Genomic DNA, 22,020 nt, shown 5'->3' with positions numbered 1-22,020 from the left:
AAAGGCCTGGGGCCCATAGTAAGACGTTCCTCTCCTCTTTATCCCTTCCCAATCTCATCTCCTAATCACACCCCTAAAATATCCATGCACATACCCTAGCACCTCCTGAGGTCTTCAAGTCTTTCTCTGCTCCCCTGCAAGTGACTGCTTCCTCACCAGAGCCTGTCCACCCACCACCCTCTGCCATACTGGCCAGAGTTTTCTGAGGTTCTTTTGCTTCCACCAATTCCATCTCAGTTCCCTCTCTGTTTCCACCAATTCCCAATAGCAGCAGTCAGCCTTTCCTAAACTATTCATTTCTATGCAACAGTAGGAGGCTCAGGGAAAGAAGTCTCCACTGGACTGGACGCTTGAGGACTATGGTCTAATAACTATAATAAGAAGAACTTATATTTATATAAGGCCTTAAACTGTGAATCCCTGAACTCTGATCTTAAATAGTAACAATCAGCATACACACTGTCATCCTTTCTTTGTGGTTTCAGTATCTCCTCTAGCCTGTGATAAAGATCAGGTGAAAGAGAGTATGGCCCAGGAAGCAAAAAGACCACTGTTTTCAGAGGGAAGGAAACGTGCAACTTTGGGGGAAGTGGAGGGGATCCTCCTGCCAAGTACAACAGTGAATAACTGGGACCAAATACAGAAATTCAAGGCCAAGGATGATGATCTTCTCATCTGTACCTATCCTAAGTCAGGTGAGTGTGTCTAGAAAGATCTGAAGTTCCTCTTAATAATAATAATTGCTAATGCTTTATATAAGTATTATGTGTGTATTATAATTATTGTATATTACATTAATATAATAAGAGATTATTAATATAAGTTGTTATATTAATAATTTTTGATAAAATATAATTATATGTAATAATTATTTTGTAGTGCTTTGAGATTTGCAAAGTACTTTACCAATATATGTTATTTCATTTTATCCTTACAACAACAAGTAAGATAGATACTGTTATTATCCCCATTTTACAGATGAGGCTGAGAGATTAAGTGATCTATCTAGATTCACACAGGTGAACCTGGTGCAGGATATAAATTCAGGTCTTCTGTAGTCCAACTCCAGTACTTTATCTTTCTCCCACCTAGCTGCCTTGAATGAGGGAAGGAAGGATCTATAATAAGAAGAAGAATATTTATATAGCACTTTGTTTTACATATATATACATGTATACATATATAAAACATATAAAAAACAAATATATAATATATATCTTACATACATATATGCATATATACATACATATAAAAACATATTGGTTATTGGTGTTGTATTTGTCCTTCATTCTCAAAGAGGACTGTGACATCAGGGAGATGATTTTGATTTGATTTGAGTGAGGGAGGGCTGTACAAGGTCACCAGCCTCACTTTCTCCCCCTGAGCTATCTGGGTCCAGTGCTCAGATATTCATCAGGACAACTGGAGATGACCCAGGATGCAATGGGAGACCTTGGCCCTTTAAGCTAAGGTCTTTTCAGGTTTTCGCTTTCACTGAGGTGATGCCCATGCAGTCAATAGGCCTCTTTAAGAAGTGAGTCAAGGAAAGGCCCCTTTAATCAAAAAAAAAGAAAAAAGAATAAAATCAAACTGGGAGGGGAAGATCCTCAGGGTTGCTGGACTAAAAGAGAAAGTTTTTATACACACACACACACACACACATCATTTGAGCCTCACAACTCTGAGGTGGATGCTATTATCGTCCCCATTTCACATACTAGGAAACCAAAGTTAAGTGACTTGGCCAGGTTCACAGAGTGAGTTAATGTCTGACACAGATTTTGATCTCAAGTCTTCTTGATTCCAAGACCACGCAGCTGCCTCTCCATGATTTCATTCATGAGAGTACTCCTGCCAAAATAGAACACAGGCTTCCTATAACTTAATACACTCAAGAGTCATTGTGGCCAGAAAAGTTCATCACTCTGAAGTAAACCCAGCAATAAGATCCTCTGAACTTTAACTAGAGCTGATCCTCAGGGAACAAATATATAGATGCCATCCCTAAGCTGATATTCTCAGACCTTCCGTTTTGGTGGGACCTTTCAGAGTCGTGACTTAGGAATTCTGAGGCTTTGGGGTAAGGAAGAAGAAACTTGAAGAGAGTCCCATCAAGGAGACAAAGCAGGAAAAGATGAGGCTAGGGTACACCAGCTTTCCTATGAGCAACTCGTGGCTGAATGCAGTTATGCCAGGGGAACAGTGGTCCCAATGAGTCTATATTATGCCCTATTCACCCCCCACCCCAGCCTTGGCTAAAAAGGGAGATGGTGAAAGAATCATGGCATGTGTCTCCTTTGAACATAGGATGTAGTGAAAATATGCAGCAGACATGATAACTAAGTTACCATTGATCCTAAGAGAGAAGTCAAGCCTCTGGTGTGTGTGGAGGGGAGGATGGTTCAACCAGATGAGGGAATGGGGACAGTTACTGATAATAAAGTGATATGAGGAGACTTGGGGCTAACAGTATCTGACAGAATGTCTCTCAATTTGTGCCCCAAGTCCTCAGCTTCTCATTTCCCCCTCAATGTACGTCAGGCACTCCAACCTGGGGCACCCTAATTATCAGGCTAGTGTACTTACAAAAAGCCTAGTCCACAAGGTTATGAGGCTATTCATTCTGAAGTAGAATCTGTAGGGGAGTTCTTATAAAGTACTTGTGAATGATTATCAGAGCTTAAATTTCCTGAAGCTTTGCTTCCAAAATGTTGATCTGTAAGATTTGTGTATAAATGATAATATTTTTAATGTGCTTTAGAACAGAGGAGTGTAAAAAAAAATAGTGTATTCACGTGTATTCAGAGCAGAATTAAGGCCAAGGAAGAAGAAACCATCTCATATTAGAAGAGTGGTTTGGGAATCCTAAGTGCCCCTAGTTGTTTTCACTTCTGATATCAGTAACTAAATTATCCATAACAACCCCATTCATTAAGGAGACCCCCATAAATTTCAGCATCTGAAACATATTTCTCCTTGTTCTAGTTCTGACTCTGTCCTAGTCTGACTATCTAACTCTGTCCCAAGACACCAGAGGATAACTTTAGTGGAGGTGTCTATTCAAAAAAAAACTGCTGGACCTGGAATTAGGAGATCTGAATTGGACCAGGAACAATGAATAACCTCATATAGAAGGAGGCCCAGAAGTAAGCCTGGGCAATAAGGCGAAAAGATGGGGCATTTTCGGACTTTTTTACATCTCCTGAGAGTAGATATGAATATAACCTATTAACAGCTCATTGTGATGATAGAGGGTATCTCCTTGGTGGGTCGTGGGGAATACCTTGATTACTTACTGCTCATTTACACCACACTGGCAATAAGTGATTAAGTCTCAAACATGTATGATTTGACTGTCTCAAGTTATCGTAGAAATGTGCCTTTGTACTGTACTCTATAAAAAGAGGATAAGTAGTGAGGCCCTGGTCTGCCTAGAGGAGTATGTTGAGTTTGGGTACATACCCCTCTAGATAGACCTACAGGCTCTGAGTTGATATAGCGAGAGAGAAATCCAAAGCAGAGTTAATTTGGACCCTGACAAGGAGATGGCCTAAATCATGAGGGAGTGGTTATTTCATCTGTAAAAGAAAGATAGTAACAGCACCTACTTCCCAGGGTTATTATGAGTATCAAATAAGATAATATATGTAAAGATCTATATAAATGCCAATTATTATTATTATTATTATTATGCCCATACCTTCCAGAGATATAATCAAAGTCCCCAAAATCTCATCTTTTAGCCTGTTGCTTATTTCTGATAACTCCTATACTCAACAAAACCTCAGTGTCCTTATTTGATAGATAAGAATACTAAGGTTTAAGGGGCAGCTACATGGCCCAGTATTTAGAGTACCGGCCCTGAAGTCAGGAGGACCCGAGTTCAAATCTGGCCTCAGACCAAACACTTGACACTTCCTACCAGTGACCCTGGGCAAGTCACTTAACCCCAATTGCCTCACTAGAAAAAAGAAAAAAAAAAGAAAGCACTTTATCAAATCCAAAAGTGCTACATAAATATGAGTTGTTACAGTGTTCCTTTTGTATGGTTTGGACAGTTTTCTCCCTCTAGTAATTATGACATTCCTTGCCCTCAAAGTGGGCAAAAAAGGGATGCAACATCATTAAGAAGTAAGGGGTTTGGAGAATTCTGGGTTCAAATCCCTGCTCTTCCTACCTATGTGACTTTAGGAGAATGGTTTCAATTCTCAGGACCCTACAGTCTTCATTTGTAAAATGAGGGGTTTGAATTCAATTCAATTCAATCTCTAAGGTCCCTTCCAAATCTAAATCTATGGTCTAGAGTGATTTTATATGCCTCCATAAGTTCATAGTTCACCAGTCACCCTTCCTAAAAATATAGCTACTTCCCTATCCCAAGTGGAAAGCTTCCAGAAGCTTTGAATTCTCTTCTACTTCTAAAAACAGTGGGTCTATCACATCATTTCCAGTGAATTTCAGTCATTTCTTAGCAACAAAGGGAAGAACATCTATCTACCACAGATAATAGAGTTATGAATTGAGGATGATATAGCTAGTGTAGCAGGGTCTACTTTAGCTAAGACAAACAGGGACGGTAGTTAAAATGGTGCTTTCAAGTGCTTTCTGCTTCTAATTCTTTCTACCTGGGAATCAGGAACAACATGGACTCAGGAAATTGTGGACATGATTGAACAGAATGGAGATGTGGAAAAGTGTCAACGATCAGTCATTCATCTTCGGCATCCTTTCATCGAGTGGTCACTTTTACCTCAACCTTCCGGTGGGCACTTTTCTCCCTATCTTTTCTCAGTCCCCTTCCCTGTGATCACTATGCAGTCTTAATTACAATGATAAACACCACAAAGTAGGATGTGTATTTGTGTGTGTCTGCTACAATTTTCCAAATATACACCTGCTCTCACCAGGTAGAACCTTCTCGCTCCAAGCAGCAGACCCTAAGATGGCTAAGAATTAGAAATGGTTACTTCCCAATAGGAAGTATATAAGAAGCTTCTAACTAAAAATTCATTATAGAAGCAAAATCTCTTGTTGACCTTTCTCAGTTCATATCCTATCTTCTGCAGAAGGTCTTTCTTGGTTCCCCCAGTTTGTACTAACTAACCCTGAGTTTACCTCAAATCTATTCTATACATAGCAACTATATGTTCCTAGTTATTTACATAGCATCTCCCCCATTTGGGCAGCTAGGTTGCTAAGTGAATGGAATGCTGGTCCTAGAGACCTGAGTTCAAATCCAGCCTCAGACACTTATGAGTTGTGTGACCCTGGACAAGTCATTCAACCTGTTTGTCTAAAAAAAGCCTCTCCTGGATCATTGCCTTGTCAGCTCAATGAAACTATGAGCTATGCCATGCAGGGTTACCTGAGATGGACAGGTCATGGTGGAGAGCTCTGACCAAAAAAAAGTAATCCACTGGAGAAGGAAACGATAAACCCCTCCAGTATCTTGACCAAGAAAACCCTATAGAAAAGATAGTCCATGAGGTCATGAAGAGTCGAATGTGATTGAAAGACTGAATGGCAAATCTCCTCCATTAAACTGTGAACTCCTTGAGAGCACAGACTATTTTTGCCTTTATAACCCCAAAGCTTAGCTCAGTGTTTGGCATATACTAATGACTTAATAAGAAATTTTGATTGATTGATTGATTGACTGTTCTCCTGCCTCCCTTGGACTGCCCTGCCTTGTCTTTTGTAGCTCTCCTGGTACCTGCCAGCTCAGACTTCGTCCACCTGCTTTGTAATTCAGTACTTCTGTCTTCATCCTTCTTGTCTATCAATATAGTTTCTTACTAACTGCTTTTTCTGATTCCCAGAATGCATATATGCCCTGACTTTAAATCTGAAGTCTGAGTTAGTAGTGACCTCAGAGGTCATCTAGTTCAACCCTCCACTAAATAGATATATACTCTACAATACATCTGGCAAGGGCTCATCCATTTTTTACTCGAAAACTTAACAGTGATGGTAATTCACTACCCCTTGATGTCAACCAATTCCATGTGACATGGCTCTAATTATTTAGGAAAAGCTTTTTCCCTTTTTATCAACCATTAAACATTTATTAAGCATTTATCATGTACTAGGCAATATTCTAGGAGCTGTGTATACAAAGAAATGAAAACCCCTTTCCCTCACAAGCACATGAGTTATACCTTCTACATTGCCACGTTCCCCATCGTGGTTTCAATATATTGCAAGTCGGCAAAAAAAAAAATTAAATGAGAATTTTGGGGGAGTTTTGCAGAAGCCACAGATGACATGTGAAGGCCAGCAGAAGACACAGAAAAAGTTTAGAAACTCAGAAATACATAAAATATATGTATAGTATTGTATAATATCAACATGCCATAAAAATTCAGACTTCTCAGCTATGAAGGGAGGGCCAAAAAAATTTATGCCTATTTTCCAGATAGCTGCATCCCTAACCCCCATGATGTGGAAGAGACAACTGTATGTATATGTATATATGTGTGTATATATATATATATATATATATATATATATATATATATATATATATAATGTGTGTGTGTGTGTGTGTGTGTATGTGTGTGTATGCGGGCAGCTAGGTGGCAATGGATAGAGTGCTGGAAGATTCATCTTCCTGAGTTCAAATCTGACCTCATACACTAGCTATGTGACCCTGGGCAAGTCACCTAAACCTGTTTGCCTCAGTTTCCTCATCTGTCAAATGAGCTGGAGAAGGAAATGGCAAACCACTCCAGTATCTTTGCCAAGAAAATCCCAAATGGGGTCACAAAGAGTCACACATGACTGAAATGACTGAATAACACGTGTGCATATACATATATATGTATGTACATCATACATATATATATATATAAATATATATATATGAAAACTTGGAGTTCATTAAGATCAATCTTCTCATTTTACAAATGAGGAAACTGGTTGAAATACCAATTAACTTGCCAAAGGTCACATACCTGGGTTTTAAGTCCAGCACTGTATCCATTGTACCATGCTACTTGACTGCCTTGTTTTTAAGTCACTGTTTCACCCTGACCTTCAATTCACACATGGACCTGGAATCCTTTCTGATTGCTAGGCCACCTGTCCATCTAGTGATCAAAATCTCCCAGTTCAAATTTCTTGCCCTGCCTTTATGTTGAACCACGGCCACAGACTGACAGGTTGGGAGAAGTCAGAAAGAAAAACAAAAGCAAGGTAGCTACAAAGTAGCTGCTATTTGGTGAGATGGAGTTTCATCTATAAACATGATGAGCAGAAGAAACAATGCCACACCCAAGCCATGGAGTGCCATTATGGAGTCCTGGGATAGGAGCAGCAGGTGGCCCTAATGAGAGTGTTATTGTCAAAGATGGATTAGTTATTGTAAAGCCAAAGTCTTACGTACTCCCAAAGGTAAAGAACCACTAATAGTCCTAGATTCTGCAATAAGCAGTTAGAGCCTCAGACCAGAAGTACCAGCCTATATGCCTGATCCTATCTAGAAATATTTTTTGCTGCATAGAAGTGTGATTTCTTCTTTTTATTAATGTCTTTCATTTTCTACCTCAAAATCACATCTGAATATATCTCTTCCACCTCCCTACCCAATGGTCCCTCCTTTGTAATAAAAATTTTTTAAAAAAGGGGAGGGGAAGCGAAGCTGTTCAGCAAAACCAACCAACATTTTGATTATATCTAGTAATACATGCAATTTTCCACACCTATAGTCCCCCCGCCTCTACAAAGAAGAGAGGAAGGTTTCTTTTTTCCAACTCTTCTCCAAGACCAAGCTTAGTCTTCATAATTATACCGCATTAGTCTTCATAATTATATAGCATTTAACTTCTCTTCTGTTTTTTCTTTCCATTTACATTACTGTAGTCATCATGTGCATTGTCTTACTGCTTTTGCTTAATTCTCTCTCTGAATTGTCTTTGTGTATTTCTCTGTATGCTTCATATTCATCATTTCTTACAGTACAATAATATTCCACTACATACTTTTGCTAAAATTGATTTGCCATCCTTAATCAATGGGAATCCAGTTTTATGCAGTTCTTTGCTACCACCAGAAATTCGACAGCGAATATTTTGCTGCAAATGGGACTTTTCCTACAGAGATATGATTTCAAGTTAAAGGACCTTTCCCTCAACTTCTCGAAAGATACAACAATGAGGTAGGGAGGACTTATGGGTATTAATACTGGGTAGCAACTGCTCCAGAAAAACCCAGAAGTGGATGCCTTAACTAAGCATTTATGAATAGTTTTTGGTCTTTCTCACAGTAAGTACTAGGGTAGAAAGCTGATTAGCCAAGTGATATGCCAGTCTGTTGTTCATACTATTGACATAAAATAATACCCACTAGAGTAAAATAGCCAAATTAACATCTTGCAAGGTAATTTTTTAAAGTGTTCTTGTGTGATTAATCCTTTAAGAAGCAGCTCTTTTTGGGGGCGGGCAATTGGGGTTAAGTGACTTGCTCAGAGTCACACAGCTACTAAGTGTTATGCGTCTGAGGCCAAATTTGAACTCAGGTCCTCCTGACTCCAAGGCCAGAGCTCTACCCACTGTGCCATCTAGCTGCCCTACAATTACCTACAAGGTAATTTTTCTAAAACTTTGCTGTGATCTATAGTCTAATAATACCCCAGTGCTCCTCTCTCTTCCTCTGCCCTACTACATTTCCTGTGAGGTCAAGGATCAGACTTTTGTTTCTTCTAGCAGTCTACCTTTGGCTTTTCTCCCACTGCATTGGAATGAAAGGTCTCTAGTAGGAAGAGAGCACAAGGGAAAAGATATGGTTGAGCAGAAGTCCCATGTGGCCAAAAAACAAACAAAAAATAAAAGCAATTAGAGGTGCTGAGAGGCCTCAGGGTCAGAAAGGAAGCAGAGGACCAAGCGAGTAGAGCCTTCAGGGAAGTCAGGAGGCACTACTCGCCAAGAACCAGGAATGCTGAACCCTCCTTTTTCTTACCTGTTCTTATCTATTCTTCCCTAACTACATCAATTGCCAGGCTTACTGGTAACTTGCAAAAGGGTTATTTATGGAAGAAAGTTTTGATAAGTTCTACATTACATATAACTACCGTTGTAAATTAATTGTGGTTTTAGAGAGTCGCAACTAATTATACTACTTCATTATTCCCATTAGACATCGAATGAACACTTGTTGATTGATTGGTTGTTGACTCTTTTTTACAGCAGAAAGTTCAAACACAAGAAAAAGGCAAGGACAGTGGGCAAGAACAATTTGACAGGCAAGGACAAAGCAAAACTGGCAATACTGAAAACATGGAAGGTTAAAAAAAAAAGTCAGGTGGTTAGACAAGAAGAAATAGCAACAGGCAAGAAGATATAAAAATTTTCCTAATTAAAATCAAAAGCAGTTGCTTCCTCTGATTTCCCCAAAGAACTTTGTTCTTACAGCACTTCTCATAATCTCCCTGGTATTATGATTATTTCTGTATATCTTATATCTCCTACTAGACATAAATTCCTTAAGGGTTGGGCCTGTGTTTTATTCATTTTTGTATCCTCCACAACACTTATAGTAGTGCCTTAAACAAAACAAATGCTCCATAAATATTGTGAAGTGAATGAACAGAGATAGTGAAATAAAAGCATAACACAAAATAAACAAAAATGAGAGACTATTTTTTTTTTTACAGGGCAAGGGGGAACCAGACCTGAAATTTTATTTCTATAGGTGTCAATGAATATTGCTTTGACTCAGCAGTCTTAGAGTTCCCTGGTGCTCTGAGAAATTACGTAACTTGCCCAGGGTCACACAGTTGATACGGATCAAAGGTGGGACGAGAACACTGCTCTGATTGATTGAAGCTATGTCTGTTCACTATAACATGCTGACTCTTGGCAAGACACTCATTACAATCATTGGTCTGATGCAGTTGAATCTTATTTGGGAACCGAGGGGATCTCACTAAGATTACAATATTTCATTTTCATAAAGAAAAAGGAGATACTGCCTATTGGTTCTACTTTGTAATCCACAATAATTAATCCATGGAAAAAGCTCCCAAAATTATATGGGGAAAGTAGAGATTTTGGACAACGAGAGATACTCAATAGGACTTTCTTTAAAGAAGCCTCTTTTGATGATTAATCTATCTGCTTAGTCTATCCCTCACTTAGTCTAAATTATTTCCAGGTGTGGACCAAGCCAATACAATGCCCTCTCCTCGGATACTGAAGACACACCTTCCCTCCCAACTATTGCCTCCATCCTTCTGGGAAAGCACCTGTAAGGTAAGCAGAAACTATTATGCAGGGTAACCTGAAAGAGTAATCAAATTCATTTAATTGATAAAGTCTGAGACCAGATTTGAGCTCACAAAGATGAGTCTTCCGGACTCCAGGCTTAGAACTCTATCTACTGTGCCACCTGGTTGCCCTTCACATACCCGAAAACAGTTAATTTTCCTGAGAAAGGTCTTAAACTTTTTAAGTTTAAGATATTAAAAGCTCATGCTTTCTGGGTCAAACAAGATAATCTGTTTACAATAAAACCAAATATGATTTATCCCTTCTCATCTCAAAATAATTTTCACGTTAATAATGCCCTTCTCCCACCTAGTTACCAAACTACCCCCTCCCACTTCAAAATTCTGCTTTAAGATTTACTTTCTCCGTTATTTATTCAGTTGCTTTGATATTCCCCTTAGCATATCCTGTCTGTCAATCATGCATTAGAAAATACTCAATTTGGGGTCAGAAGGCCTGGGTTCAACCCCCGACTCTGCCACTTAACTGTGACTTTGGACAAGTCACTTGGATACCTCACTTAGCCTCAGTTTCCTCATTTGTAAAATTAGAGGGTTAGACTATATAACTTCTGTGGTCCCTTCTAGCTCTAAATCTATGATCATATGACCTATATGTAAAAACTGTAATTGGTTATGTCTATGTTTCTATCATTTGTATTTACAAACAATGTCCTATCCTATGTTATCCCATTAGGAACTGTGCCTATTATTTCCCTTGTGATTGTCATGGTGCCTATAACAGTGATTGGCACATAATTGTTACTGATGGATATGACAACTTGTGTAAAATTAACATCTTTTCTATATATTATACTCACTTTCCCAAGATCATTTATGTAGCTCGCAATGCCAAAGACTGCATGGTATCCTATTACCATTTCCAAAGGATGAGCCAAACACTCCCTGAACCAGGAACGTGGGAAGAATATTTTGAAAACTTCATGAATGGGAAAGGTAAGGAAATGCTTTAATTAATGTCAGTTTTAATTTCGACTCTGACTTGAGATAGACCTACATGATCACAACATTTTGGATTATTCTCTAAAACACAGTATAACACTGTTAATCTTTTTATCTCTAAGGTAGAATCACACGTCTAGGAGATGCAATCTTGCCATTCTAGCTGCTGGCAGGATGAAAAGCTGTGCTAACCCAGTTTCCTGGGTTATGTATATATGGGTATGAATAATCTTGTTTGTACAGGTTATCCTTTGTCCTGCAGATCCCCTTTCCAACTGTGTAAAAGGCACAGAATTTAGAATTCTGAAGTTGCAAAGGATTCCATAAACCTTAGTCCAACCTCTACCTAAAGACCAAATACCCTTTACAACATCCCAGATAAGTGTTATTTATCCTATATACAATATCATATTAAATGTGTGCTATGTGCCAGGTACTGTGCTAAGTGCCAGGGATATGAAAAAGAGGCAAAAAGACTTTGAAAAAACCTTATTTCTATACACAGTGTTTATTCTTCTGAAACAGAAGCAATTTATTATGTTTTAATTTCTGTATTTACATTACTGACCATAACTGTTTTAGAAAAATAACTCAATTCTTATGGAGAGCAGCAATATAGAACACTATTATAGTTGGAAATAGGATGTGTAACAAGTCAATTTTTTATCTAGGGATCTTGCTAAATAAAGCAATAGATAGATACATGTATGTATGTACATGTGTGTATATATGTACATATATAAATAAGTTTATACATATATAAAAACTGGAAACATACATTCTACTAACTCATTGGGTGGTGAGAAAGAGTTTAATTTCAGTTCCTAGCAAAATTCAAAAACACATTATGCAAGGTTAAACCAGACTAAATGCATTACCTATTTTGTCATGGTTTCTGCACTGATTTAAGGGAATGCTTTAAACATGGCATAGTAGATTTCAACAAGGCTTTTGGTGAGTTTTTCTTACTGTCCTCATGAACAAAATGGAGAGATGCAGTTCCTAGACTTTTCAAGAATCAGGACCTTTCATGACCCAAACATTGTGTGGACCCCCACGTGATAGTCATCGCATTAGTATCCATGGATTGAGTAAACACATGTTGACAAAAATCAACTAAAAGTTTAATAATACTTTTCAATGGACATTTTTGTTTTTTCAGTTTTGTGTAAATATATTATATCAGTTTACTAATCATAACAATACCCAATAGATGTATGAAGTTATTTATGTGTGTGTGGATATATATAAATAGATATACTTAGTAGATATTTATTTTTTTGTAGAAGGTATGTTTGTTTATTTAGCATACTAAATCTTTTAATGAGATGGTTAGTATATGTGCACATTGAATTATGGGACTTCCCAAGGTCTGTTGCCAAAGGTTGACAGCCACCGAAAGTAGAAAGAGACCAGGACTTGGAGTCAGAGAGTCCTGAATTCAAATACTGACTCAGACACTTCCTAGCCCTATGACCCTGGGCAAGTCACTTAGATTCTGTGTGTCTCAGTTACCTCATTTGTTTAAAAAAAATGGGGATTCGATTGCCATCTCTATGATGATAATTCTCAAATCTACTTCTCCGGCCTTCATCTCTCTGCTGGCTCTTGTCTCACATCTCCAACTGCCTATTAGACATCTCAAACTGGAAGTCCTATAGACATTTTAAACTCAACGTGCCCAAAACGGAATTCATTATCTTTCCCCAAAAACCGTCCCCTCCTCCTAACTTCCCTAGTAGGGTTAAGGGTACTACCATTCTCCCAATCATTCAGTCTCAAAACCAAGGTGGTCATCCTTGACTTCTCACTCTCTTCCCATATCCAATCTGTTGCCAAGGCCTATCAATTTACATTCATAACAACTTGTGCATACTTTTTTTTTCTCTGACACTGCCATCACCCTGCTGCAAGTCCTTATCACTTTATGGTTAGACCAGCACAATAGCCTACTGGTTGATCTCAGTCTCTCCCCACTCCATTGCATGAATCATTCAACCATCAAAGTGTTCTTCCTAAAGCATAGGACTAACCATTTCACACCCTACTCAATAAACTTCAATGGTCCTTTGTCATCTCTAGGATCAACTATAAAATCTTCTCTTTGGCCTTCAAAGCCCTTCATAATTAACATCCCCTCTTTTTTCATATTCTTTCATCTTACACCCTCCCACATACTCTACAATCCATGGTCTTCTTGCTCTTCATTACACGCAACACTCTATCTCCCAATTCCAAGCATTTTCTTCATTCCTAGAATGTTCTTTCTCCTCATCTCCACCTCCCAGCTTCCCTGACTTCCTTCAAGTCCCAGAAAAAATCCCACCTTCTACAAGAAGTCTTGCTTCAGCCCCCTGAATCCAAGTACCTTACTTCTATTAATTATTTCTAATTTATCCTATATGTAGAGTGTACATTGAGGTTTGCATGTTTTCTCCCCCATTAGACTATTAGCTCCATGAAAGCAAGAACTATCTTTTATCTTTCTTTGAGTCTCCAGTTCTTAGGTCAATGCCTAACAAATAGTAGGCCTTAGTAAACATTAATCTTGACTGCTAATAATAGTATCTTGTTGTGAGAATCAAATGGGTTAACACATGTAAAGAGCTTTGCAAATCTTAAAGCACTAAACACTAGCTATTATTACATCATCATCATTATTATTAACTGCCTGAATGACCAGACCTAAAGAATAGACAGTCACCAGTGGGTAAATGTCAGCTAGAAAGTAAATTGGTAGGTAAATACCACAGTAGATCAGAGGTTGGCACAGACTCAGAAAAACCTGAGCTCAAATTTTGCCTCAAACCCTTACTAACGGTGTGACCCTAGGCAAGTCACTTAACTTCTGTCTACCTCAGTTTCCTCATCTATAAAATAGGGATAATAATAACGCATGACTACCAGGGTTGTGGTGAGGATAAAATAAGGTAATATATGCAAAGAACTATGTGAATGCTAGCTATTATTAGAAAGTCTCCCGTGGAGGATCCCAAAGAGAGCTAATAATTGGATGGCAAAGTCATTATCCAAAAAGATCTCAAAAGACTAAGACACTGGTCAGCTCTAATAAGGCAAAATGTAATAAGAGATAAATCCTACATTTAACTTCAAAAAAATTGACAATGTAATTACAAGATCAATTAATCAATAAGCATTTCTTAAGCACCCATTAAGTGTCAGATTAAGTGTTAGGCACAGAGAATATAAAGAGCAAAAATGAAATAGTCACTGTCCTCAAGGAACTTACATCCAGCATGCAGACACTTAAATGTTGACATATAGATGGATTGCTCACATCCTGTGATCACAGCATGTGTATACAGCATGTACATACCTAAGTAAATATGAGAGGGGGGGAGGGGGAGGGAAGGGAAGGGGAGGGAAGGAAGGGAGGGAGGGAGGGAGAGGAAGAGGAAGAGGGAGAGGGAGATGGAGAGGGGGAGAAGGTAAATACAAAGTAATGGGAGGGGGGTGGACAGGAAAGGCATGATATAAGAGCTCACACTTGAGTTTTAAAGGAAATGAGGGATTCCTGTTTCTCTTATTGTGGAAGGTGAGGAAGGCATTCCAGCCTTGGAGTGCAAAGATAGTGCAGAGACACACAAATAAAAGATGGAATGCTGTGTATGAAGAACAGCAAATAGGCCACTTTGACTGAAGAGAAATAAGAAGCCTGGATAGGTAGACTGGAACCTGATCATGAAGAGTTTGGAAAGCAACAGCAGATTTTGTAAATGAGCAGATTTTGTATTGGAGCACAAGAATGCATGGTCAGAAATGTGTTTTAGGAATGTTACATCCCATGTAGAGAATTAAAAAAAAGCTCCAGTGCTCCCTATCACCTCCAGGATCAAATGCAAATTCTTCTGTTCAGCATTCAAAATCCGTCATAACTTACCCATACACACATACCTTTCCAATCTTCTTATACCTCACGTCCCACTACTTCAATCTGGTGATACTGGCCTCATTGCTGTTCCACAAACAAGACCTCCATCTCTTGGCTCTAGGCATTTTCTGTGGCTGTTTCCCAGGCCTGGGATGCTCTACCTTTTTACCTCTACCTCCTGACTTCCCTGCTTCCTTCAAGTCCAAACTAAAATCTTACTTTCTATAGGAAGCCTTTCCCAATCACTCCTAATTCTAGTGCCTTCCCTGTGTTAATTATTTCCTTTTTATCCTGCACATAGCTGGTTTGTGCATAACTGTTTACTTGTTGTTTCCCCCAAATAGATTGTGAGCTCCTCAATTGCACAAACTACCTTTTGCCTTTCTTTGTATCCCTGACCTTAGCACGGTACCTGGAACATAATAGATGCTTAATAAATGCTTATTAGCTGAGAGACTGAGAGGTAAGAAATATGAGGCAAGGAGACCAATTAGGAGGCTGCTAAAATAGCCCAGACAAAAAAGGTGATAAAGGCCTGAAGTAGGGTGGTGGTCATGTGAGTAGAGAGAAGAGGATGGATATAAAAGATGCTATAGAAAAAGAATAAACAAGTTTGATAATTAACCAGAAGTGGGAGATGAGAGGGAAAATAGTAGAGGACAATTCTGAGGTTCTGACAAACCTAGGTAAATGGAAAGATAATGACTTAAACAGAAATAGGGAAGCCTGCAAACAATGTGGTTTTGAGGAGGAAAGATCTATTTTGGATATGTTGGGATGTCTATGGAATACCCACTGGGAAATATCCAACTGGCTATTGGTAATACAGAACTAAAGCTCAGAAGAGACTTTGGGATTGGAAAGGTGGATCTAGGATTCATCTATGTAGTGAAGGAAGCTGCCAAGTTCATCAAGGTAAGGCAAGAAGCATGTACTAAATGCTTACTATGTGCCAGGGATTATGCTAAGTGTTGGAGATACAAATACAAGCAAAAAGGAAGTTTGTCCCTGTTTCCAATGGGAAAAAACAACATACAAAATGGAGATGAAAAGTTGAGGGAGGAGAGGGCATGGTGTTGAAGTATGGAAGGGCAATAAAGGTTGGCCCACCAGGACCCCGCCCCAAATTGAAGGCACTATGAAAACTCACCTTTGGGAGAAGGGAGTAGAAGGATGTTCCATGGTGAGAAGGCTGCATGGGGTAAATGGATCAGCAAGAAAGGGGTGTAGAGAGAAAGATTATAACTGTGGTATATTGACAGTTGGGAGGTAAGACATGGATAATGATTCAGCTAAGGAAACTGAGGAAGACGTATGTACTAGGTGCACATTACAGCATACAAGGTACTAGAAAATATACAAATCTTGTGTTCTTTTCTCCTATGATCGCACTTTTTATTCTAATTCACTCCTGGACAAAGTAATGAAAGCAGTTAGATTTTTCTATTGTTGTTTCAATTGTTTTTTCTAATGTGTGTGTGTGTGTGTGTGTGTGTGTGATTAAAAAGAATACTCCATAATAGAAAGGATGAACCAATGTAGTTGATAATTATTATCCTATCCAGATGTCTTCTTTTCCCTATTTTACCTTGTTTCTGACTTAAGGAGATAGAAGGGCCTTTTCAGTTGTTTTTCTGTCACATCCAGCTCTTCAAGACCCCATTTGTAATTTTCTTAGCAAAGATACTGGAGTGGCTTGACATTTCCTTCTCCAGCTCATTTACAGCTAAGGAAACTGAGGCAAACAGGGTTAAATGATTTGCCCAGGGTCATTGAGCTGGAAAGTGTCTGAGATTTGGACTGAGGAAGATGAGTCCACCACCTAGTGGCCCTGAGTAGAATAGCATAGTGGATAAAATAGACTTGGAGTGAAGCTTGGTTTGTTTTTGTCCTTCCTTCATTCTCAAAGAGGATCAAAATGACATCACTATGCTGGAGTCAAGCTACTGTGCATCCTACTATGGCTGATCAGATCAAAAGGAACTGAGAATGTTATACCACAGGTCAGGCACAAATAGTCCATGGAACATTTGGGGTGGATTCTCTACATTTGTGTATCTCGCGTTTCTTTAGAGCTACTTCAGTTCTGCTTTGCTCATAGAGCACAACACTTCTCTGATATGGGCATGCCATGCTGGGTGGTCCTGGGCCAGTAGCTCCCATGTCACATAATCAATTCCAGACTTCTTAAGAGAAACCTTGAGAGTGTCCTTGTTGGGGTAGCTAGGTGGCACAGTGGATAGAGCACTGACCCTGGATTCAGCAGGACCTGAGTTCAAATCCAGCCTTAGACACATAACACTCACTAGCTGTGTGACCCTGGGCAGGTCACTTAACCCCACTGCCTAGCAAAAAAAAAAGAGAGAGAGAGAGAGAGAGAGAGAGTGTTCTTGTATTGCTTCTTCTGACTACCATGAGAGTGCTTGCTCGGTGTGAGTTCTCCATAACATAGTCTTTCTGGCAAGCAGACATTTTGCATTTGACATGGCCAGCCCATCAGAGTTGTGCTCTCTGCAGCACAGTTTGAATGCCTGGCAGTTTAATTCGAGAGAGGACCTCAGTGTCTGGTATCCTATCCTGGCCAGATGATCTTCAGAATCTTCCTAAGACAGTTCAAATGGAAGCAATTCAGTTTCCTGGCATGGCATTGGTATACTGTCCAGGTTTCACAGGGAGACCTTGTTGAATCCCACTCAAGACACTTCCTTAACTGTGAGATCCAGAGCAAATCACTTGACATGTCTGAGGGTCAGATTGGTCATCTGTAAAATAGCCATAATAATTGCCCCTACCTCAAAGAGAGTTTTTGGATCATATGAACTAATGTATGTAAAGCAGTTTTGCAAATCTTAAAGCTTCATACAACTGTGACCTATTCCTAATGACTTACCTTCTAATCTGGTTTTTTTTCTCATTTGCTCTTCTATTCTTGGTCTATCTCTGTGCTTTGATCTTGTTCCTTCCTAAGTTGATACCTCAGCAGTACATTTGTCTGTCTTCTGGCTTGGGTGGTTTATTCTCCTGCTTCCCCACTTAGTCTAGATTTCAGAGGAAGATGAGTACTTGAGAACTATAGTTCACTGCCTCCAAGCAGAGAGTGAGAGCATCAACTACTTGGTCAGGTCTGTGCTATCTTCAATTCAGGCCCCTTTTTCAATCTCTGTTGGCCCCTGGGAACCTCATGTTGAGAATTAGGATCCCCAAGTCACCCAGATTCACTTTGCATGAGTGACATACCCTATCAGAGCATAAAATAAGTAGATATTGCTCATTTGTAGGTTCATATACATCCTCACTTAGGTTGTTATGTTTTCTTTCTATTTCAGTGAGCTGTGGCCCCTGGTATGACCATGTTAAAGGATGGTGGAAGGCAAAAGACAAACACCAAATTCTCTTCCTTTTTTATGAGGACATGAAAGAGGTGAGTGAAGAATTGAGAGGCACAGCCTCTTACTGAAGATTCTTGCAGACAGCTTCTGAGCAGCAGAGCCGAATCATGTCTACACTCCTAATTAGCAGATCATGAAGGAATGGATATGTGTGCTTCCCAGAAATTCATCAGGGTCATACCTTAGAACTTATCCTTTTGGTCCTCTAGTCTTCTCTACTTCAACCAACATTTATTAAGCAGCTATTATGAGCAATGCACTATGTTATGGTCTGAGAGAGAAATCAAAGATTAAATAAAACCTAGTCCCTTCACTCTTAGGGCTCATAATATTGTAAGGTACACACAAAATTATCACTCTATTTCCCATCTATGCCTTTATCTATTAATGTGCTGCCTCTACCACAGACATTTCCAAATCATAATTTTATAGCCTATCTTGGTCTCTCTAACATTGTGTTGTCCCACCACAGAATCCAAAGCGTGAAATTCAGAAGGTGATGAAGTTCATGGGAAAGAACCTGGATGAAATGATACTGGATAAAATTGTACAGGAAACGTCATTTGAGAAAATGAAAGAAAATCCCATGATAAACCGCTCCACAGTGCCCAAAACTATTATGGACCAATCCATTTCCCCCTTCATGAGAAAGGGTGGGTATTTAGTTTATTTATCCACTTCTCCACTCATCTCTTTAATTTATATAATCTTTCCTACAAGAGAATTTAGGTTTTCAGTGGTGACGAAATCATATATTCCACCTACCTAAAATCTGTTTGTCACATGATGTGCGCTTGGTTCTAAAGTAAAAGGAATTCTTCTGGGGCATCCTACTAGTTTATATAACTATATAATTTTACATACCACTTTATAGAATTAAAACTTTGGCTCTTCCTTTTTATAGGAATTGTTGGAGATTGGAAAAACCACTTCACTGTGGCTCAGAATGAGAAATTTAACAATGACTATAAGAAGAAGATGGAAGGAACCTCTCTAACCTTCCGCATGGAAATATGACAACAGTGTGAATAATGATGATAATGACAATGATGATGTTGATTATGATGATGATGATGATAGTGATGATAATAATAATAATAATAATAGCTACATTTATATAGCACTTTCAGGTTTGCAAAGTGCTTTGCAAATTTTATCTCATTTTATCCTCATAAATCCACTATTAACAGCCACCAAACAACAGAACCTAAGAAAGCATGCTCTAAATGTATAATCTCGTGGTAGAATTGGTCTCCAATGATTGTAATGGTCATATAATGCCATTATTAAAAACACTAATAATGAATGGTGCCTACTGTCTCTGCCCTTATGAATAAACTTGACTTATTAGACTAAGCTAAACACTGAGGTTTAGAAACGAGGAACTTTCTTCTCATTGTTGCTCCAATATACTTGGTCAAGTCAATTATTATATTTGTGCCTCAGCTTCCTAGCCTACAAAATCATAGTATTATGAGTATAATTATGTACATATTAGTACGGCTACTAAATAAGACTGTCCATGAAATTTTAAAAAAATGCTACACTGGTCCAATTTTAATCACATCTGAAAACCACAGAGACTAAAATGTTCCTGAAGGATTTATTATTATAATAGAAAGAATATTGGATTTTTACTCAAGAAGATCAGAATTCTAATCCTAGATCTACTGTGTACTACCTACATGACCCTGGGTGAGTCATTTAGGTACTTCCTTCGGTTTCCTCCTTTGTGAAATAAGGGAATACAACTAGATGACTTCTGTGGTCTCTTTCAGATTAAAAATCCTTTGATCCTAAGACCCTGGTATAGTCATATCAATTTAAGTAATACAAATGTTTTGTAAATTGGGGTTAAAGAAGTCAAGGATTGAGGCAGGGGTGAGGCCTAATACCAGCCATACCATCGAGGCAGTCAGGGGTAGTGACATCCAGATGACAAAGGACAGAGGACAAAGGAAAGTTTACCCAACCCATCTTGCATTCCACAAAGAGACTGGCCCAAGCACAAAATCCCAAACCAAGAAGAATAAATTTAATTAGGTTACTATAGCATAGATTCATTGTGATATTTCCATATTTCCATAATGATGGAAACATCATTAAACTTCTCAGCTCAATCCAGAACTTTGAGATTCAGTTTTATAAGACTACATGGGAGTAAAGGTTTTATAAACACTTGTAAGTCATTTGTGTTCAGGTATATGCTCTCACCTCCATATAAGACCACATATTTGAACTTACATTCCCTTTGGAAATATTGTCATCAACCCCATTGATTCATAACTTTCTTGTCAATAAAATCTTCTAAACTTCTTCTAATTTTATTTTTCTGACCTGCTAAAAACATGAATAATCAGATCCCCAAATACAGTATGCTAATACTTTGCAATCTGATTACCTCCCACACTCCAAAATGTTTTCTTTTGTTTGCTTTGTATCCTCAGCACCTATCACAGTGCCTTGCATATAGTAGGTACTTAATAAATATTTGTTGAATTAAACACTTGAAAGATTTGTGATTTGGGGAAATAAATCCTATTTCTCTGTTTCTCCCAGAGTCCAATGTCACATTGACAACTTTAAATATCAATTTATTTTGTATTTCTTGAAGAAGTTTTCCTTGTATTTGTAATTCTATAGTTTACCAGTTACATATCTTGGTCAATTATAGGTAAAATTTTGCCATGCTGGGGTCATGTCTTCTTTCTTCTTGCAGTGTATTGCCTGATCTTATGTACTCTGGAAATTTTTCTTTAATTGTTACCTCAAATCAAATAAACATCTTTTTTTCTTTTTCACTAGTTTCTGGAATTCTAGCATATCTCATATTTATTCATAATGTTCCAAAAATCAGACACTAATGCATGTCCATTATTTAATTTTTCAGTCTTGTTGTACATCATGAACTTCTTTTTCCATTTCACTTCTGTTATCTTCCTTTGTTTAATTTCACTTATTCCATGGATGTTTTTTCTTTAGATTTCCTTAGTTGTTCCTTCATTTATCTCTTGTGTTTTTTGATTGAGTCCCTTTGAGTTCTTTTAATATTTTGATGATACAATGTAATTCTACTTTAGTATTTCTTCCATGGCATCCATTAATGTTTCAACTTGCATTTCTGAAGGAATTTTGTCCTATAGGAATTTTAAGAATTTATCTGTTGCCTTGTTATTTTTAACTGACTACACATTTTTCTATTGCTCAATGGAGTAATAGGTGGTGGGATTACATGATCAGAGATTTAAAGTTGCAAGGGACATTCAATCTAGTTTAACCCCCTTATTTTATGAAAGAAGAAACTGGGGTTTAGATGGGATTAAGTGATTTGCCCAAGGTCATACAGATAGCAAATGGCAGAGTAGAAATTTTTATCCAGTTCCTCTGTATGTAAAGCCAGTATTCTTTCCACTGTATCATGCTACATTCCAGTAGGAGCAGACCCAGACCTAAGCATAAGCTACTAACTAGTACACCAGGTGAGATGCTTTGGTCACATTCAGGGTAAGAATGAA

At 38.4% G+C, this 22,020-nt stretch overlaps 1 protein-coding gene across 1 annotated transcript; it reads left to right on the top strand.

Moving 5' to 3' along the window:
- The first annotated feature begins 520 nt into the window (after positions 1 to 520).
- LOC114046282 (sulfotransferase 1C2-like) lies at positions 521 to 19,522 on the top strand. Its single transcript, XM_027866572.1, has 7 exons — positions 521 to 695; positions 4,637 to 4,762; positions 10,150 to 10,247; positions 11,092 to 11,218; positions 18,443 to 18,537; positions 18,978 to 19,158; positions 19,410 to 19,522. The coding sequence occupies exons 1-7, from the start codon at positions 527 to 529 to the stop codon at positions 19,520 to 19,522; spliced, it is 909 nt and encodes a 302-aa protein (XP_027722373.1). The 5' UTR covers positions 521 to 526.
- Positions 19,523 to 22,020: the final 2,498 nt, after the last annotated feature.

This window comes from Vombatus ursinus, unplaced genomic scaffold (assembly GCF_900497805.2).
Source record: "Vombatus ursinus unplaced genomic scaffold, bare-nosed wombat genome assembly UNPS02014781.1, whole genome shotgun sequence".
Lineage (NCBI taxonomy): Eukaryota > Metazoa > Chordata > Mammalia > Diprotodontia > Vombatidae > Vombatus > Vombatus ursinus.
Note: the sequence above shows the minus strand (reverse complement) of the source record. Positions and strands in the feature narration are given on the sequence as shown.

Bases quoted from the DNA above. Each gene is read 5' to 3' on its own strand.
- LOC114046282 (XM_027866572.1), top strand. From the start codon at position 527: ATGGCCCAGGAAGCAAAAAGACCACTGTTTTCAGAGGGAAGGAAACGT. The intron at 10,248-11,091 runs GTAAGCAGAAAC...CACTTTCCCAAG, and splicing joins TCTGGGAAAGCACCTGTAAG to ATCATTTATGTAGCTCGCAA. The intron at 18,538-18,977 runs GTGAGTGAAGAA...GTCCCACCACAG, and splicing joins TTTATGAGGACATGAAAGAG to AATCCAAAGCGTGAAATTCA.